The 18690-nt window shown below is 41.8% G+C and overlaps 1 protein-coding gene across 1 annotated transcript in view; it reads left to right on the top strand.

Moving 5' to 3' along the window:
• The window catches only part of LOC124000925 (solute carrier organic anion transporter family member 3A1-like), a 57885-nt gene extending 52595 nt beyond the window's left edge, over positions 1–5290 (top strand). The window contains exons 7-10 of the mRNA XM_046307611.1: positions 280–415; positions 2895–3067; positions 3209–3273; positions 3405–5290. Of these exons, the coding sequence (XP_046163567.1) occupies positions 280–415; positions 2895–3067; positions 3209–3273; positions 3405–3775 (745 nt within the window). The 3' untranslated portion in view covers positions 3776–5290. The remainder of the gene's footprint in view (positions 1–279; positions 416–2894; positions 3068–3208; positions 3274–3404) is intronic.
• Positions 5291–18690: the final 13400 nt, after the last annotated feature.

The following is an 18690-nucleotide window of genomic DNA, read 5'->3' as shown; positions in this document are numbered from 1 at the left end:
CAGCCACACACTGACTACAGAAACATTAGTCAATATACAAGTTACTTCAAATCTGTTTGGAAATAGTGCTTTCACTGATTTCTGAGATAATAGCTGAGATAGTAGCTTATAATGTCTAGTTCCAAAGAAATGTGATTTCCACCATTTAAAACATGCTCAAGTAGATACATAGTAGCTACAGAAACTTTCAGAAACATTTGTGCTTTTTAATCCTTTCTGATATGTACACAGCATAGTCTAAACAGCATTCTCTATCTCTTTCTCTCTCACGCTCTCCAGGACACTGCGGGTGGGCGAGAAGCCAGAGGTCCCCTGCATGAGTAACTGTAACTGCTACACCTCATCAGTCAGCCCAGTATGCGGCTCCAACGGAGTCACCTACCTGTCCTCCTGCTTCGCAGGCTGCACTACAACAGTAAGTACAGGCATCTACCCTGGAAGGCTTCCACCCTCGTCTGAGCGTTTGAATAATAGAATACACAAGGTGTGATTTAGAAATGTGATTGTGCATCAGTAGTTTTTCTCTTGTTATGTCAGTCACGGACAGTCACTCAATTGGCCATGTTAGCTAACAATTTTTAGATTGGTAAGTTAGTCTTGCCAGTTATCTAAACCTGTAGTCATTATGACCAAACACCGACCGGGCCCTATTGATTTTGTTAGTCACTCTCACTCAGATATCATATTAACATGGCATAAGTCATGGCAAAATGTGTAGAGTTGCAGGAGATTAGCTTTAAAACTGCAAACATGTCTCCACTTCATGGTAAAATGGATACAATTGTAGTAAATTAGCTACAAAGCTGAAGGAAAATGATCTCTGCCCCATGGCAAAATCAGTAGAATCGCATGAGATTTTGGTGTAAAATTGCCCAATTTCTCTCCACCCCAAGACAAAATGCATACAACTGCAACACTGTTTCTATGCCTCATGGCAAAATTGCAGGAAATTTACTTACAAACACTAAACAATTGGCCAACCAAATCTTGCTTAGAGCACCCAAAAGGCGAGGGCTAACCCTGGCTACTGGTATAATGCACTTAGGTAAGAGAGTTAAGTAGTTTATCTGCACAAATAGAGTACCAGTCAAAAGTTTAGACACACTTTATTTTACTATTTTCTACATTGTAGAATAATAGTGAAGACATCAAAACTATGAAATAACACATATGGAATCATGTAACAAAAAAAGTGTTCAACAAATCTAAATATATTTTATATGTGAGATTCTTCAAAGTAGCCACCCTTTGCCTTGATGACAGTTTTGCACACTCTTGGCATTCTCTCAACCAGCTTCTCCTGGAATGTGTGTCCAACAGTCTTCAAGGAGTTCCCACATATGCTGAGCACTTGTTGGCTGCTTTTCCTTCACTCTGCGGTCATCCCAAACCATCTCAATTGGGTTGAGGTCTGGTGATTGTGGAGGCAAGGTCTTCTGATGGAGCACTCCATCACTCTCCTTCTTGGTCAAATGGCCCTTACACAGCCTGGAGGTGTGTTGGTCATTTTCCTGTTGAAAAACAAATGATAGTCCCACTAAGTGCAAACCAGATGGAATGGCATATTACTGCAGAATGCTTGGTAGCCATGCTGGTTAAGTGTGCCTTGAAATGTAAATAAATAACAGACAGTGTCACCAGCAAAGCACACACACACCATCACACCTCCTCCTCCATGCTTCTCGGTGGGAACCACACATGCGGAGATAATCCGTTCACCTACTCTGCATCTCAAAAAGACACAGCGGTTCTAAAATTTGGACTCATCCGACCAAAGCATAGATTTCCGCCGGTCTAATGTCCATTGCTCGTGTTTCTTGACCCAAGCAAGTCTCTTCTTATTATTGGTGTCCTTTAGTAGTGGTTTCTATGCAGCAATTTGACCATGAAAGCCTTATTCACGCAGTCTCCTCTGAACAGTTGACGTTGAGATGTGTCTGTTACTTGAACTCTGTAAAGCATTTATTTGAGCTGCAATCTGAGGTGCAGTTAACTCTAATGAAGTTATCCTTTGCAGCAGAGGTAACTCTGGGTCTTCTTTTCCTGTGGCGGTTCTTATGAGTGCAAGTTTCATCATAATGCTTGATCTTTTTTGCGACTGCACTTGAAGAAACTTTCAAAGTTCTTGAAATGTTTAAAATTGACTGACCTTCATGTCTCAAAGTAATGATGGACTGTTGTTTCTCTTTGCTTATTTGAGCTTTTATTTCCATGATATGGACTTGGTATTTTACCAAATAGGGCTATCTTCTGTACACCACCCTTACCTTGTCACAACACAACTGAATGGCTCAAACGCATTAGGAGGGAAAGAAATTCCACAAATAAACTTTATCGAGGCACACTTGTTAATTGAAATGCATTCCAGGTGACTACCTCATGAAGCTGGTTGAGCGAATGACAAGCGTGTGCAAAGCTGTCATCAAGGGAAAGAGTGGCTAATTTGAAGAATCTCAAATATAACTTATATTTTGATTTGATTAACATCCACAATGTAGAAAATGGCAAAAAATACAAATAAAATAAAAACCTTGAATGAGTAGGTGGGTCCAAACTTTTGACTGGTACTGTAGATTGGTTGCACAATCAGTTGACTGCATGTGTGGGGAAGGATGTGGGTACACAGACCCGTGAGCCACTGAGGTCCCTTATGAGTTCAGATCTTTTGTGGTCCCCACCCCTATCAAAGTGGCCCATCCCTGGGCTATATGGTCTTCATTGTTACACCTTGCTCTGTAGTCAGATGCTTATCCCTGTGCAGTGAACTGAAGCCCCAAAAACCTACCTATAGAGAGATGGGAGACTGTTTTATTGTCTCTTTGTTAATCTGGCTTTTTGTCACATAATTTAAGACAGTAATACTAACGCAGATGCATCTATTCTCCTGTCTTCAGAATCTGACAGGGTGTACATGTATATCCAGTGACAGCGAGATGGCCACAGCTGTCCCAGGGAAGTGTCCCAGTCCAGGCTGCCAGGAGGCCTTCCTCACCTTCCTCTGTGTCATCTGTGCCTGCTGCATGATCGGCTCCATGGCTCAAACACCCTCCGTCATCATCCTCATCAGGTAACCCCACTGGCACTCACCTTACCACCATGCTATAACTTTCCCAGTAGAACCCAGTCAACCTGTAGAGAGGGTTTACATTACTCAGAGACAGCTCTCTCTTTTCTGTGTGTAACAAATACTGTTGTCTCTTCTTCCTAGGACTGTGAGCCCTGAGCTGAAATCATATGCTCTTGGAGTTTTGTTTCTCTTGCTGCGACTACTTGGTAAGTTACAGTACTGTTAGACTTGCATCTGATCTAGTCAGGTTGCACTATTACATTATTTTGTTTATAAATCAAACATACTGAGCTTTCAGGTGCTATAGTATTGATTTCTCTACACACCTGTACTGTAGGATTCATCCCCCCTCCTCTGATCTTTGGTGCTGGGATTGACTCAACATGCCTTTTCTGGAGTACAGAGTGTGGGGATAAGGGAGCCTGCCTGCTGTACGACAATATCGCCTACAGACATCTGTATGTGAGCCTGGCCATTGGTCTTAAGGTCACCGCCTTCATTCTGTACACCACTACTTGGTACTGTTTACGCAAGAACTATAAGAAATACATAAAAAATCACGAGGGCTATACAACACCAACCGAACTGTTCCCCTCCAGTCTCACAATGGACAACATGAAGGATGGGAGTCAGAACCCAAACAGGACAAAGTTTATATACAACCTAGAGGACCATGAGTGGTGCGAAAATATGGAGTCGGTTTTATAGTTTCTGAACCATCAAGAGGACTATCTGCTACCTTCATAATTCTCTTGAAGGATTATCGTCTTTCTGTCTTTCTTTATTTATTAAATGATAGAACATTTTTTATCTGAAGTCCTATTCAGGCTCTGGAAGACTGTTGCTGCTCTCTTCTCCAAATTGGTAACTTTTGATAGAGGCCATTTTGTTTGTAGAGGTGTTATCAGCGAGGATGTCGTCCAGTGCCAGTGAACTCTGTTGTGATTGTTAGTAGAAGACAACTACTGTCTGGTTCTGTCCTGCTCATAGCTGATTAGATGGTCAATATTATACTACTGTGGGCGCCATACTCGCTTGAGTATAACATGGATCCAGTCAGTGAAAATGACAGGTCCTGTTCGGTCAGTATTACTATGTGTTACATCTCGTTCCGCCAGGGAACTAATATATAAGTGTAAATGATTCGGTGTTGTGTAATTTACGTTTTACTTTGATGAAACGAACAGAGCACTTTCTCATGTACTCTATATAGTAGAGGAAGTAGAACGCTTATATAGGATGTTATTCTGAAGTTACTGTATGCTTTCAGAGTCAGAATGCAGTTCAGAGGAGGTAGCTGAAATTGTGTTAATGTCAGCATACATTGTACAAAAACAGTACTCTTGCTGGAACAGAAACACTGTTTTTGACTATGAACATAGAATACAGTTTGTCTTTCTATGGGTTATCTTATATTAATCATATCCATTTCTATCATTGTGAAAGAGATACTGTATATCTGTCTTTTTGCAGACTCATTTCTGAAGGGTCTTCAAGTTGTAAACACTTCTTTGCTTTTTATTTGCCTAGTTTATTAAACCCTAATATTTTTTAACATGAGGGATTACTAGATAAGAATATTATTTATGTTGGGGGGGGGACCATAACTTTTGGGTCATAGTGGGAAAAGCAAAGATTGGAAAATCAACAAGTATTTTTGTGTGTGTTATAATGACATACCATATCTCTTCAAGCTAAACCATGAATATTAAAGTTTATATATTTGTACTTGTGAGGTTCAGAATATTTAATTAGAGTTAACTAAACTGAGATGATAATATAATAATTTGATATTTAATTATTAAGACATTTTTAGTTGGAATCACATATCAGATGGGAGCCAATGTCATAACCAGAAAGGAATAAGAAACAAAACAATGAACAAGATCAAAGCAAAGTAAAACAGGGCTTTTCATAGGGCAGAGTAACACTGCTTGTTGCTTTAGGCATGCAGAATCTACATGTGAAGTCTCACAAAAGGTACTTGGAGTAATTTACATGCAATGGCTGATAATCCTACAAGGTGATAGGCGTTCTTATTTTGTTATCCCTTGACATATTTATTTGAAAACCCTCAAGGCTTGATGGCACATCTAACTTCTGATTTTCCATTTTCTCTACAGTTAAAGTTTTGGCATTGTCCCTTTTCTTACACTTTTTTGTATGGCAATATATCGTTTATTTTACTCTGGAAATAAAATATTTTTCAGAAAATAAACCAGACATGGTGTCATTTTCACTTTATTTCTTTACAGAGGAAATGTATGTACTGACATGCACTGTACGCGTAGACAGAGAAATGAATGATCTGTATATTTAATATGTGTCTAAAGCACTCAGCAATCAGCCCTCTTTATTCTGATGTCCATGTCCTAAAATGATTCAAATTCAGGTGTAGGGATTGATTTCAGTTTGTCAGAATATATTTAAATAGCTTCCCAGAGCATATGTATGACCTATTGGTACTTTGTACTTGATGTATGCTGAGTGTCTTTTGAAAATGTGAATGGACAACTGCACAGTGCTTTCATCTGGTCAGCTTGGTAAGTAGATTAGAGTTATTATTGATATGGCTTAGATTCTCTTTTGAGCCATTGCAGATGAACTGAGTTAACACTGGTGGAGGGGAAGAGAATGCAAGGCGGCTTAGAGCTAATCATCACTCTACTCTACACACTCGCTCTACACACTCCAAAAGGTTAAACCCAAAAGGGTTCTACCTGGAACCAAAAATGCTTTTTCAAAGGGTTCTCCTGTGGGGACAGCCAAAGAACCCTTTTAGATTCTAGATCACACGAGGTTAATGGCACCTTAATTAGGGAGGGCGGGCTCATAGTAATGGCTGGAACACTATGAATAGAATAGTGTCGAACTCACCAAACATGTTTTTCATGTGTTTGATACCATTCCATCCACTGCATTCCAGACGTTACTATGAACCCTCCCCTCAGCAGCCTCCTGTGTTCTAGATAGCATATTTTTTTTGTTGTAGCCATCAGAGCGTTTGGCAAAACAGTAGGACAGACACGACAGGATCTATCAGCCCACATGACTCTCCACTCCTCTGGCTGGAGGAAACAGGAACAATAGTCTTCACATCCCTCTATGTTTAAGCTGGAGGTTTTCCATGTGTCCTGTGTGTGCAGTATTGTGCCTCTATCTTTAAAGCAGAAAAACATTGTGCTACAAAATGGCATCACAATTTCAGTGTGTGTAATGAAAATAATAACAGAGGAAGTCGTACAACATAATAAAGATTGTAACATTATAGGATGTGTTTGATGATGCTTTCACACACACACACACACACACACACACACACACACACACACACACACACACACACACACACACACACACACACACACACACACACACACACACACACACACACACACACACACACACACACACACACACACACACACACACACACACAAACACATATACTGTACAGATAAACAAAGCAACATTTTTTGCCTGGTTTGATTTTGCAGCATCTTGAGACTGGCATTCAATTATTGGTGATTTATCAAGGATGTATTATGCTTTCCCTCTGTTTCCTGTCTTTCTCCATAGAATCAAATATTTCTTGCAGCCCTAATGCATTTTTAGATTAATCTGTATATTGCAAATCTGAAAGCACTTTTTCCACATTTCGAAGTGTCACAGCCTTATTCTGTGTTACAGCCTTAATAGATTAAATAAAGAAAACATCCTCAGCAATCTACACACACTACCCCATAATGACAAAGTGAAAACAGGTTTTTAGACATTTTTTCAACTCTATTAAAAATGTAAAAAACAGATAAGTATTCAGACCCTTTGCAATGACAATAGAAATTGACCTCAGGTGCATCCTATTTCCATTGATCAACTTGAGATGTTTCTACTGCTTGATTGGAGTCCACCTGTGGTACTGTAAATTCAATTGATTGAACATTATTTGGAAAGACACACATCTGTCTATATAAGGTTTTTGACAGTGCATGTCAGAGCAAAAACCATGCCATAAGGTCGAAGGAATTGTCCGTCGAAAACAGAGACAGGATTTTGTTGAGGCACAGTCCTGGGGAAGGGTACCAAAACAATTCTGAAGCATTGAAGGTCCCCAGGAACACAGTGGCTTCCATCATTCTTAAATGGAAGACATTTGGAACCACCAAGACAAACTGAGCAATCTGGTGAGAAGGGCCTTGGTCAGGGAGGTGACCAAGAAGCTGCTGGTCATGCTAGAAGGAAGCCACAAAAGGCACATGGCAGCATCTAAAGGACTCTCAGAACATGGGAAACAAGATTCTCTGGTCTGATGAAACCAAGATTGAACTCTTTGGCCTAACACCCTGGCAGTTCTACAATCTAAGCTAGATGCCCTCAATCTCACACAAATCATCAAGGAACCCACCAGGTACAACCCTAAATCTGTAAACAAGGGCACCCTCATAGACGTCATCCTGACCAACTGGCCCCCCAAATACACCTCCGCTGTCTTCAACCAGGATCTCAGCGATCACTGCCTCATTGCCTGTATTCGCTACAGAGCCGCAGTCAAACGACCACCCGTCATCACTGTCAAACGCTCCCTAAAACACTTCTGTGAGCAGGCCTTTCTAAACGACCTGACCCGGGTATCCTGGAAGGACATTGACCTCATCCCGTCAGTTGAGGATGCCTGGTCATTCTTTAAAAGTAACTTTCTCACCATTTTAGATAAGCATGCTCCGTTCAAAAAATGCAGAACTAAGAACAGATATAGCCCTTGGTTCACTTCCAGACCTGACTGCCCTCGACCAGCACAAAAACATCCTGTGGCGGACCTGTAGCATCAAATAGTCCCCGCGATATGCAACTGTTCAGGGAAGTCAGGAACCAATACATGCAGTCAGTCAGGAAAGCTAAGGCCAGCTTCTTCAGGCAGAAATTTGCATCCTGTAGCTCCAACTGCAAAACGTTCTGGGACACTGTGAAGTCCATGGAGAACAAGAGCACCTCCTCCCAGCTGCCCACTGCACTGAGGCTAGGTAACACGGTCACCACCGATAAATCCATGATTATCGAAAACTTTAACAAGCATTTCTCAACGGCTGGCCATGCCTTCCGCCTGGCTACTCCAACCTCGGCCAACAGCCCCCCCCCCCGCAGCTACTCGCCCAAGCCTCTCCAGGTTCTCCTTTACCCAAATCCAGATAGCAGATGTTCTGAAAGAGCTGCAAAACCTGGACCCGTACAAATCAGCTGGGCTTGATAATCTGGACCCTCTATTTCTGAAACTATCCGCCGCCATTGTCGCAACCCCTATTACCAGCCTGTTCAACCTCTCTTTCATATCGTCTGAGATCCCCAAGGACTGGAAAGCTGCCGCAGTCATCACCCTCTTCAAAGGGGGAGACACCCTGGACCCAAACTGTTACAGACCTATATCCATCCTGCCCTGCCTATCTAAGGTCTTCGAAAGTCAAGTCAACAAACAGGTCACTGACCATCTCGAATCCCACCGTACCTTCTCCGCTGTGCAAACTGGTTTCCGAGCCGGTCACGGGTGCACCTCAGCCACGCTCAAGGTACTAAACGATATCATAACCGCCATCGATAAAAGACAGTACTGTGCAGCCGTCTTCATCGACCTTGCCAAGGCTTTCGACTCTGTCAATCACCATATTCTTATCGGCAGACTCAGTAGCCTCGGTTTTTCGGATGACTGCCTTGCCTGGTTCACCAACTACTTTGCAGACAGAGTTCAGTGTGTCAAATCGGAGGGCATGCTGTCCGGTCCTCTGGCAGTCTCTATGGGGGTGCCACAGGGTTCAATTCTCGGGCCGACTCTTTTCTCTGTATATATCAATGATGTTGCTCTTGCTGCTGGCGATTCCCTGATCCACCTCTACGCAGACGACACCATTCTATATACATCTGGCCCGTCCTTGGACACTGTGCTATCTAACCTCCAAACGAGCTTCAATGCCATACAACACTCCTTCCGTGGCCTCCAACTGCTCTTAAACGCTAGTAAAACCAAATGCATTCTTTTCAACCGTTCGCTGCCTGCACCCGCACGCATAACCAGCATCACCACAATGGATGGTTCCGACCTCGAATATGTGGACATCTATAAGTACCTAGGTGTCTGGCTAGACTGTAAACTCTCCTTCCAGACTCATATCAAACATCTCCAATCAAAAATCAAATCTAGAGTCGGCTTTCTATTCCGCAACAAAGCCTCCTTCACCCAAACTTACCCTAGTAAAACTGACTATCCTACCGATCCTCGACTTCGGCGATGTCATCTACAAAATTGCTTCCAACACTCTACTCAGCAAACTGGATGCAGTTTATCACAGTGCCATCCGTTTTGTCACTAAAGCACCTTATACCACCCACCACTGCGACCTGTATGCTCTAGTCGGCTGGCCCTCGCTACATATTCGTCGCCATACCCACTGGCTCCAGGTCATCCACAAGTCCACGCTAGGTAAAGCTCTGCCTTATCTCAGTTCACTGGTCACGATGGCAACACCCATCCGTAGCACGCGCTCCAGCAGGTGTATCTCACTGATCATCCCTAAAGCCAACACCTCATTTGGCCGCCTTTCATTCCAGTTCTCTGCTGCCTGTGACTGGAACGAATTGCAAAAATCACTGAAGTTGGAGACTTTTATCTCCCTCACCAACATCAAACATCTGTTATCTGAGCAGCAAACCGATCGCTGCAGCTGTACATAGTCTATCGGTAAATAGCCCACCCATTTTTACCTACCTCATCCCCATACTGTTTTTATTTATTTACTTTTCTGCTCTTTTGCACACCAATATCTCTACCTGTACATGACCATCTGATCATTTATCACTCCAGTGTTAATCTGCAAAATTGTAATTATTCACCTACCTCCTCATGCTTTTTGCACACAATGTATATAGACTCCCCTTTTTTTCTACTGTGTTATTGACTTGTTAATTGTTTACTCCATGTGTAACTCTGTGTTGTCTGTTCACACTGCTATGCTTTATCTTGGCCAGATCGCAGCTGCAAGTGAGAACTTGTTCTCAACTAGCCTACCTGGTTAAATAAAAATAAATAAAAAAAATAATAATAATAATAAAAAAATGCCAAGTGCCACATCTGGAGGAAAACTGGCACCATCCCTATGGTGAAGCAGGGTGGTGGCAGCATCATACTGTGGGGATGCTTTTCTGCGAAAGGGACTGGGAGACTAGTCAGGATCGAGGGAAAGATGGATGGAGCAAAGTACAGAGAGATCCTTGATGAAAACCTGCTCCAGAGCGCTTGGGACCTCAGACTGGTGAGAAGGTTTACTTACATTTACATTTACATTTAAGTCAGGACAACAATCCTAAGCACACAGCCAAGACAACGCAGGACTGGCTTCGGGACAAGTCTCTGAATGTCCTTGAGTGGCCCAGCCAGAGCCCGGTAACATCCAAAGTTTGAATAATTAAACAGTATTTCTGTATTCCAAACATTTGGAATAGTCTGTGGGTATTTAAAAAGAACAATCATGTCGAATTTGTTAATAATTGGTGATGTAACTAAAGAAAGCCTAACAGCATAACTGCATCTCTGAATGTATATATTTCCCAGTTGTCAGGGTCACATCAAAATGTTGTGGAATGTATATGTTTAAATATGAAACTATTTGTGAGAAGATGTAATGTGATGTTAGCCTTCTAAATGAGATAATTGTTTTTCATATGAAGTCTTAATCAAGTCAGTGGCCATGCCCACATCAGCGTCATGGAACCCCCTTTGCCCAGAAGTGTATAAAACCCACTTCCGACAAAATTTACATTAGGCCAATGAGACCAACAGCGTGAGCTGAGAGGGACATAATGGCTAGAACTCTGAAACTTTCAGCAGAGAAGAAGAAAATCTCTACAAAACTAAAGACTACAACGGAACATTCGGTCTCTGCAGCTGTTTAAGTAAATTAGTCTGGTAAATGCGAAGGAGAACCAACGGGTGGTATTTTGATTGCTCCATTCTGGAGAACATTTCCCTATCAAACGATCATTGGTACGTCTGACATACGTATCTATTATAACAGACACTTGCAGAACAAAGGGAACAAGGGAACAAGCTACAACTAGTTTACAGACAGGCCTATTTAAATTAAGATGGCGCCGACAGAGATGGTCGCCTCGCTTCGCGTTCTTAGGACACTATCCAGTATTCTGTTTTTTTAATGTATTCTTTCTTACATTGTTAGCCTAGGAAATCTTCATTCTTATTACATACAGCCGGAAGAACTATTGGATATAAGAGCAACGTCAACTTACCAACATTACGACCAGGAATACGACTTTCCCGAAACAGATCCTCTCTTCAAACCACCACCCAGGACAATGGACCTAATCCCAGCAGTTGACTGAAAACACCGGCGACGCAGAAGGGTCAGATGGAGCGGTCTTCTGGTCAGGCTTCGTAAACGAGCACGTCGCTCACCACTCCGGAGTATACTACTCGCCAATGTCCAGTCTCTTGACAACAAGTTGGACGAAATTCGAGCAAGGGTTGCCTTCCAGAGAGACATTAGAGACTGTAACATTCTCTGTTTCACAGAAACATGGCTCTCTCTGGATATGGTGTTGGAATCGGTCCAGCTACCAGGCTTCTCCATGCATCGAGCTGACAGAGATAAACAACTCTCTGGGAAGAGGAAGTGCGGGGGTGTATGATTTATGATTAACAAATCATGGTGCGATCATAACAACATGGGAACTCAAGTAAATGCAACCTCCGGGTATAAGTCCTTCTGCTCACCCGACCTAGAATTTCTTACAATCAAATGCCGGCCATTCTACCTACCAAGAGAATTCACATCAATTATAGTCACAGCTGTGTACACCCCCCTCAAACAAACACCAAGACGGCCCTCAAGGAACTATATACCCGGAGGTTGCATTTATTGTAGCTGGGGATTTTAACAAAGCAAATTTGAGATCAATGTTACCTAAATTTTAACAGCATATTGATTGCAACACACACAACACGCATACAGAGCCCTCCCCCGCCTTCCCTTCGGCAAATCCGACCATGAAGCCATCTTGATCGTCCCGGCTCTTAGGCAGAAACTTAAACAGGATGTAATAGTGACGAGAACCATTCAACGCTGGACTGACCAATCAGAAGCCACACTCCAAGATTGTTTTTATCATGCGGACTGGAATATGTTCCAGTCAGGCTCAGAGAACGACATTGATCAATGCGCTGACTTGGTGAGTGCATTTATAAATAAGTACATTGGAGATGTTGTAAAAACAGTGACTATTAAGACCTACCCTAACCAGAAACCATGGATGGATGGCGGCATTCGCGAAAAACTGAAAGTGTGATCCACCGCATTTAACTACGGAAAGAGGTCTGGTGATATGGCTGAATATAAACAGTGTAGTTATTCCCTCCGCAAGGCAATCAAACAAATGAAATTCCGGTACAGTGACAAGGTGGAGTTGCAATTCAAAAGCTCAGACACGAGACGCATGTGGCAGGGTCTACAGAAAATCACAGACTACAAAAAAAACAGACACATCACAGATACATACGTCATGCTTCCAGACAAACTAAACACCTTCTATGCCCACTTTGAGGATAATACAGTGCCACCGTCGCGGCATGCTAACAAAGTCTGCGGCCCACCCCTCTCCTTCTCAGTGGCTGACGTGAGTAAAACATTTAAACATGTTAACACTCGCAAGGCTGCTGGCCCAGACAGGATCCCTAGCCGCATCCTCAGAGCATGCGCAGACCAGCTGGCTGGTGTGTTTACGGACATATTTAATTGCTCCCCATCCCAGTCTGTTGTCCCCGGAAGTTTCAAGATGGCTACCATTGTTCCTGTACCGAAGAAGGCAAAGATAACTGAACTAAATGACTACCGCGCCGTAGCACTCTCTTCTGTCATCATGAAGTGTTTTGAGAGGCTAGTCAAGGAGCATATCACCGCCACCTTACCGGCCACCCTAGACACACTTCAGTTTGCATACCACCGCAACAGGTCCACAGATGGCGCAATCGCACTGCTCACTGCCCTATCCCATCTGGACAAAAATAATACCTTTGTAAGAATGTTGTTCATTGACTACAGCTCAGTATTCAACACCATAGTACCCTCCAAGCTCATCATCAAGCTGGATGCCCTGGGTCTCAACCCCTCCCTGTGCAACTGGGTCCTGGACTTTCTGACGGGCTGCCCTCAGGTGGTGAAGGTAGGAGACAACTTCTCCACTTCACTGACCCTCAAGCCTGGGGCCCCACAAGGGTGTGTGCTCAGCCCTCTCCTGTACTCCTGTTCACCCATGACTGCATGGCCATGCACGCCTCCGACTCAATCATCAAGTTTGCAGACAACACAACACTGGTGGGCTTGATCACCAACAACATTGAGACAGCCTACAGGGAGGAGGTGATGGCACTTGGAATGTAGTGTCAGGAAAACAACCTCTCACTCAACATCAACAAAACAAAAGAGATGATCGTGTACTTCAGGAAACAGCAGAGGTAGCACCCCCTATCCACATTGAAGGGTCAGCAGTGGAGAAGGTGGAAAGTCTTAAGTTCCTGGGCGTACACATCACAGACAGACTGAAATGGTCCACCCACACAGACAGTGTGGTGAAGAAGGTGCAACAGTGCCTCTTCAACCTCAGGAGGCTGAAGAAATTTGGCTTGTAAACCCAAAACCCTGACAAACTTTTACAGATGCACAATCGAGAGAATCCTGTCAGGATGTATTACAGCATGGCACGGCAACTGCACCGCCCTCAACTTCAAGGCTCTCCAGAGGGTGGTGCGGTCTGCACAACGCATCACAGGGGTAAACTACCTGCCCCCCATGACACCTACAGCACCTGATATAACAGGAAGGCCAAAAAGATCATCAAGGATAACAACCACCCGAGCCACCAGCTGTTCACACTGCTATCATCCAGAAGGCGAGGTCAGTACAGGTGCAACAAAGCTTGGACCGAGAGATTGAGAAACAGCTTCTATCTCAAGGCCATCAGACTGCTAAACAGCAATCACTAACTCAGAGAGGCTGCTGCCCAAATTGAGCCCTGAACACTGGACACTTTAATAAATGGATCACTAGTCACTTTAAACAATGACACTAAAAATAATGCCACTTTAATAATGTCTATATATCTTACATCACTCATATCACGTGTATATACTGTATTTTATACCATCTATTGCACCTTGCCTATGCCGCTCGGCCAATGCTCATCCATGTATTTATATGTACATATTCTCATTCACCCTTTTAGATTTGTGTGTATTAGGTAGTTGTTGGGGAATTGTTAGATTACTTGTTAGATATTACTGCTTACTGCACTGTTGGAACTAGAAGCACAAGCACTACGTTACACTCACATTAACATCTGCTTACCATGTGTATGTGACCAATAAAATAAGACTTGCTATTTCTTTTCAAATGAGGGGTTGTTCATGCACAAAGTAATAGCATTTCCATGAGCCTAGTTAACAGCTGTGTGTACGATAGTGGAGTCCTTTGTCTTTTCTCCCGCTCTTTCTTACTTGCCCCTCCCTTTTCATTTGATATAACAAGCTGTTAAAGCGGTTTAGTCCACTAGGAACTTTTAATTGTATCATGATAATAACCAATGCATATCCTATCCTGTGTGTGTTTATGTACTTCTGTGTGATTATTTAGTTAGTTAGTAAATAAATAATTAAGCCAATTGGTATACCGTTGATTCATAATTTATGCTAGGGTTCGTGCAGACATCCAGGAGTTTGCAACATTCAGAATATGACTGATGAGGTAATATATTAATAAGTGACTGTAATCAATAAGATATGAAAATATCTGACGGGAGTTAAATCCGGGAAATAGTTTCTCTTACAACAACATTTTCCTGTGGTGCCCCAACTTCCTAGTTAATTCATGTTTACATGATTAGTTTAATCCCGTAATAATTACACATAGAGAATTGATTTGATAATATAACAGTCTTCACATTAATTATAGTTCAAGACATGACAAGCCCTTAACCAACAATGCAGTTCTAAGCAAATACCTAAAAAGAGACAAGAATAACAAATAATTAAAGAGCAGCCATAAAATAACAATAGCAGGGCTATATACGGGGGTACCGGTACAGAGTCAATATGTTGAGTTAATTGAGGTAACATGTACATGTAGGTAGAATTATTACCCTTACCACCTGGGGGCGGCCCGTCAGGATGTCCAGGATCCAGTTGCAGAGGGAGGTGTTCAGTCCCAGGGTCATTAGCTTAGTGATGAGCTTCGAGGGCACTATGGTGTTGAACGCTGAGCTGTAGTCAATGAATAGCATTCTTGTAGAGTGCAATAGAGATGGCATCATCTGTGGATTTGTTGTTCCCTGGAGTACAAACTCTAATTATATTTATAGTGCATACCAAACTGTCACTATCATCAATTCCTGTCATCCCTATCAACAACAAACAAGACCAGACCCATAGGAAATTAGGGTTATAGTCAGACTGCAATATACAGATAAGTATTGAACACAACACTGTTACCACTGGATCTGTAAAGCATTGGATTCAGTAATCTGTCATTGGTTCTACACACACACATTTGCTTTGGGTTAAGATAAAGTGTTTTCATGTAAGAATTGACAGGAAGGAATAGCTCTTTGTCCTGCTGACAGATATCTTGCTTTTTCCCTCAGGTGTAAATCATTGGCTTTGTACCACAGAAAAACAACTGCGTGCAATCAAGGATTACAATGGACAACCAACACTGTGGACATCCAACACTGTAGAATAATATGGTCTCTGAGAAATGAACTATTTTGTGTGTGTGTGTGTGTGTGTGTGTGTGTGTGTGTGTGTGTGTGTGTGTGTGTGTGTGTGTGTGTGTGTGTGTGTGTGTGTGTGTGTGTGTGTGTGTGTGTGTGTGTGTGTGTGTGTGTGTGTGTGTGTGTGTGTGTGTGTGTGTGCGTGTGTGTGTGCGTGCGTGTGTGTGGTGATCCATCAGCTGCTAGGCCATTGTATCACACTACACATAATTCATTTAGGAATTCATCGTAGAGGCTCATTTCTCCAAAGTCCTGAGCCTCTAGTTTGTGAAAGTACATACTACTACTGTAAAACATTTTATAAATCAAACTACTGCCTCTGTAATGTAGCAGAAGTCTACCCCTCAAGTCTAGTCTATTGAAGTAGTTCCAGGCCTTTTATGATTGCAAATCACCCCCCAAAAAACTTGTTTTAAGTAAATACTTATTCTATTTCATCTACAGGATATTCTTCAAACACAAACTTTTATCTTGGTTTTTAGTATTTTTTTACACATACACAATTAATTAAATCATGCAATTTGATCTGATAATTATATTTATTAACAGTTTAATCCTGCTATGGCAAGTGTTTTCGTAATCAAAGATCACAATGTAATTATAATTTGTAAGAGCTTCAAAATATTTAGGAACATACAGGACAAATTTCAAGAGCTATAGGAGTACACTCACAGTGTTACCTTGAACAAAAATAATCATATTCTCAAATTAGAGTTCACTGCTAAAAAGCAACTGATTGTAGCTAAAAAAAAATCCACCATTTTGGTAATACCAACCAATTGTTGACATAGATTGTTGAATTCTCTACTGTGGGTTTTAGACACCATTGTGTCAGACAGCACAGTGAGACCCTTCAATAAAGGAGAGAGGCTCATGAATACCAATGGTATTGGTTCGAGCATCATAGACACCTCAATTACTAACACACTCCTCGACATGTATCACACTCTGGATCACATCAAAGCCCGACAAACGCAATTATAGTTCTTCAAACAAAACCTATTTTGAATGTAAAACCCTTGCATGATCAGCCTCTGTTCATTCCACCCAGTGCTCTCAAACAAATGAATGCTTCCCCTTGTGAATCAAACACAGCATCACAAAACATGACAGTTTCAAACTGCAAAGTGCAAACAAAAAATAAGGATGAATTACCATTTTTAGCATCACACTTAAATTCAGGCATTCATATTCAAAATAATGTTTATATTTTGGCCCAATGGAGGTTGACTGGGTGACATTTAAAGGAAAAAGAGAGGTTGATGTTAATTGGGTTACTGTAGAGGTCAGATATTGATTTCAGAGAGGTTTGCATAGTTGAGATATGGCCCACAAACAATTCTGTAAACAGTGACTGACTTTTGTGATGTAAAGAAAAACTCTTCACTCTGTCTTTCGCTACAGTATGTGGTTTGGGTGACAAATAAAGGGGAAAAAAAGTAACAAAAAATATATACTGCATTTATTATTGTTGGTTTTTGAATCCAAGTCTGCTTTAGAGCCATGGCTTCATGAAATCAGATGTGGTCTAAAGGCTACAGTTGAATAAATGAATGCCTATTGCTCCCTGGAGTACAATTGGATAGACATGTGTGATACACAATGGAGACTGAGCAGAGAAAATGTGAAATTGCAGTAGACAGTGCTGGATATTCACTTGATGCTTTGTGTTACTGGCATTTCTCTCCTCTCTTGGAAAACAGATCCACGAATCTCATTAATTTAGTCAAGTTCAGCCCCCTCAAGCAGTTATTTTGTCTATGAGTGTTTTGGGATTCAAACAGGTTCTAAACATGATTCAAACATGGGGTTCAAGAATGTTGAGCTGGTACATGGTCTACTGGTAGGCAACAAAATGACCTGTCCTTAGCTACAATGCCTTAAATTACTTATTTAGTTAGTTCAAGTTGCCACAGAGAATAAGAAGAATCCCTGCAATATACTGTCACTGACTTCAAAAACACACCAAGTTCATCTCAACTGGACAGCCTTTTTTGCTCCATTTTAAATCCCAAAACATGTGATACCAAACATCTTGTAATGTTTACACACATTAAAAGAGACAGCAAGTCTTTTAATGAGGACACTACTAATCCACATCTTTAATCCCTACAGCAGCCCTTGGCGGTAGCCAGGGTTATGTCACACAGGTACAACTGACATGTAAGATGCTTACTGCTGTATCTCCTTGACCATTTGAATTGTCAACAGCTAGGACGATGATACAATGAAATAAAGTGGCTGTTCTCTAGGTCAGCCATGAAAGTTCCTCCTCATTAAGATCGTTTCATTTCTATTTCAATCTTTTGACTCAATCTCATTTTCCCGAATGAGGCTAATTAGTACGGAAATTCTCTCCACATTAAACAGCTGCTACTCCACCATGCACTGCTCTGAGCTGATGAGCTAATTTGTATAGAGTTCCCATTAACAAGCACTGTCCTACAACAAAACTTTGAATTTATACGACAAACTAACAATTACTCCCCAACAGTTACCCCCCCACACACACACACACACCCCCCTGATGGCAAACATTTGTTGCTACCCAATACATGCTCTTGATTTTGATGCATACAAACTGATCACTCTAAAAGTGTTGTTTGGGAGTCTGCCAAGTAGGTGCTGTTGAAAAATCAACCTGGCTCAGCTTGAGTGATTGTGCATTTTACACATCAATTTATTGTTTTGTCCTTAATCTTATGACAGGATGAAATATAATATATTTTATAACATACTTTAAATCAAGGTCAGTGTTGTTATTCCCACTGCATAACAGACAACAGTTCAAAATGTTCAAA

Source organism: Oncorhynchus gorbuscha, linkage group LG02 (genome assembly GCF_021184085.1).
Source record: "Oncorhynchus gorbuscha isolate QuinsamMale2020 ecotype Even-year linkage group LG02, OgorEven_v1.0, whole genome shotgun sequence".
Lineage (NCBI taxonomy): Eukaryota > Metazoa > Chordata > Actinopteri > Salmoniformes > Salmonidae > Oncorhynchus > Oncorhynchus gorbuscha.
This window is presented reverse-complemented; position numbering and strand designations above follow the sequence as displayed.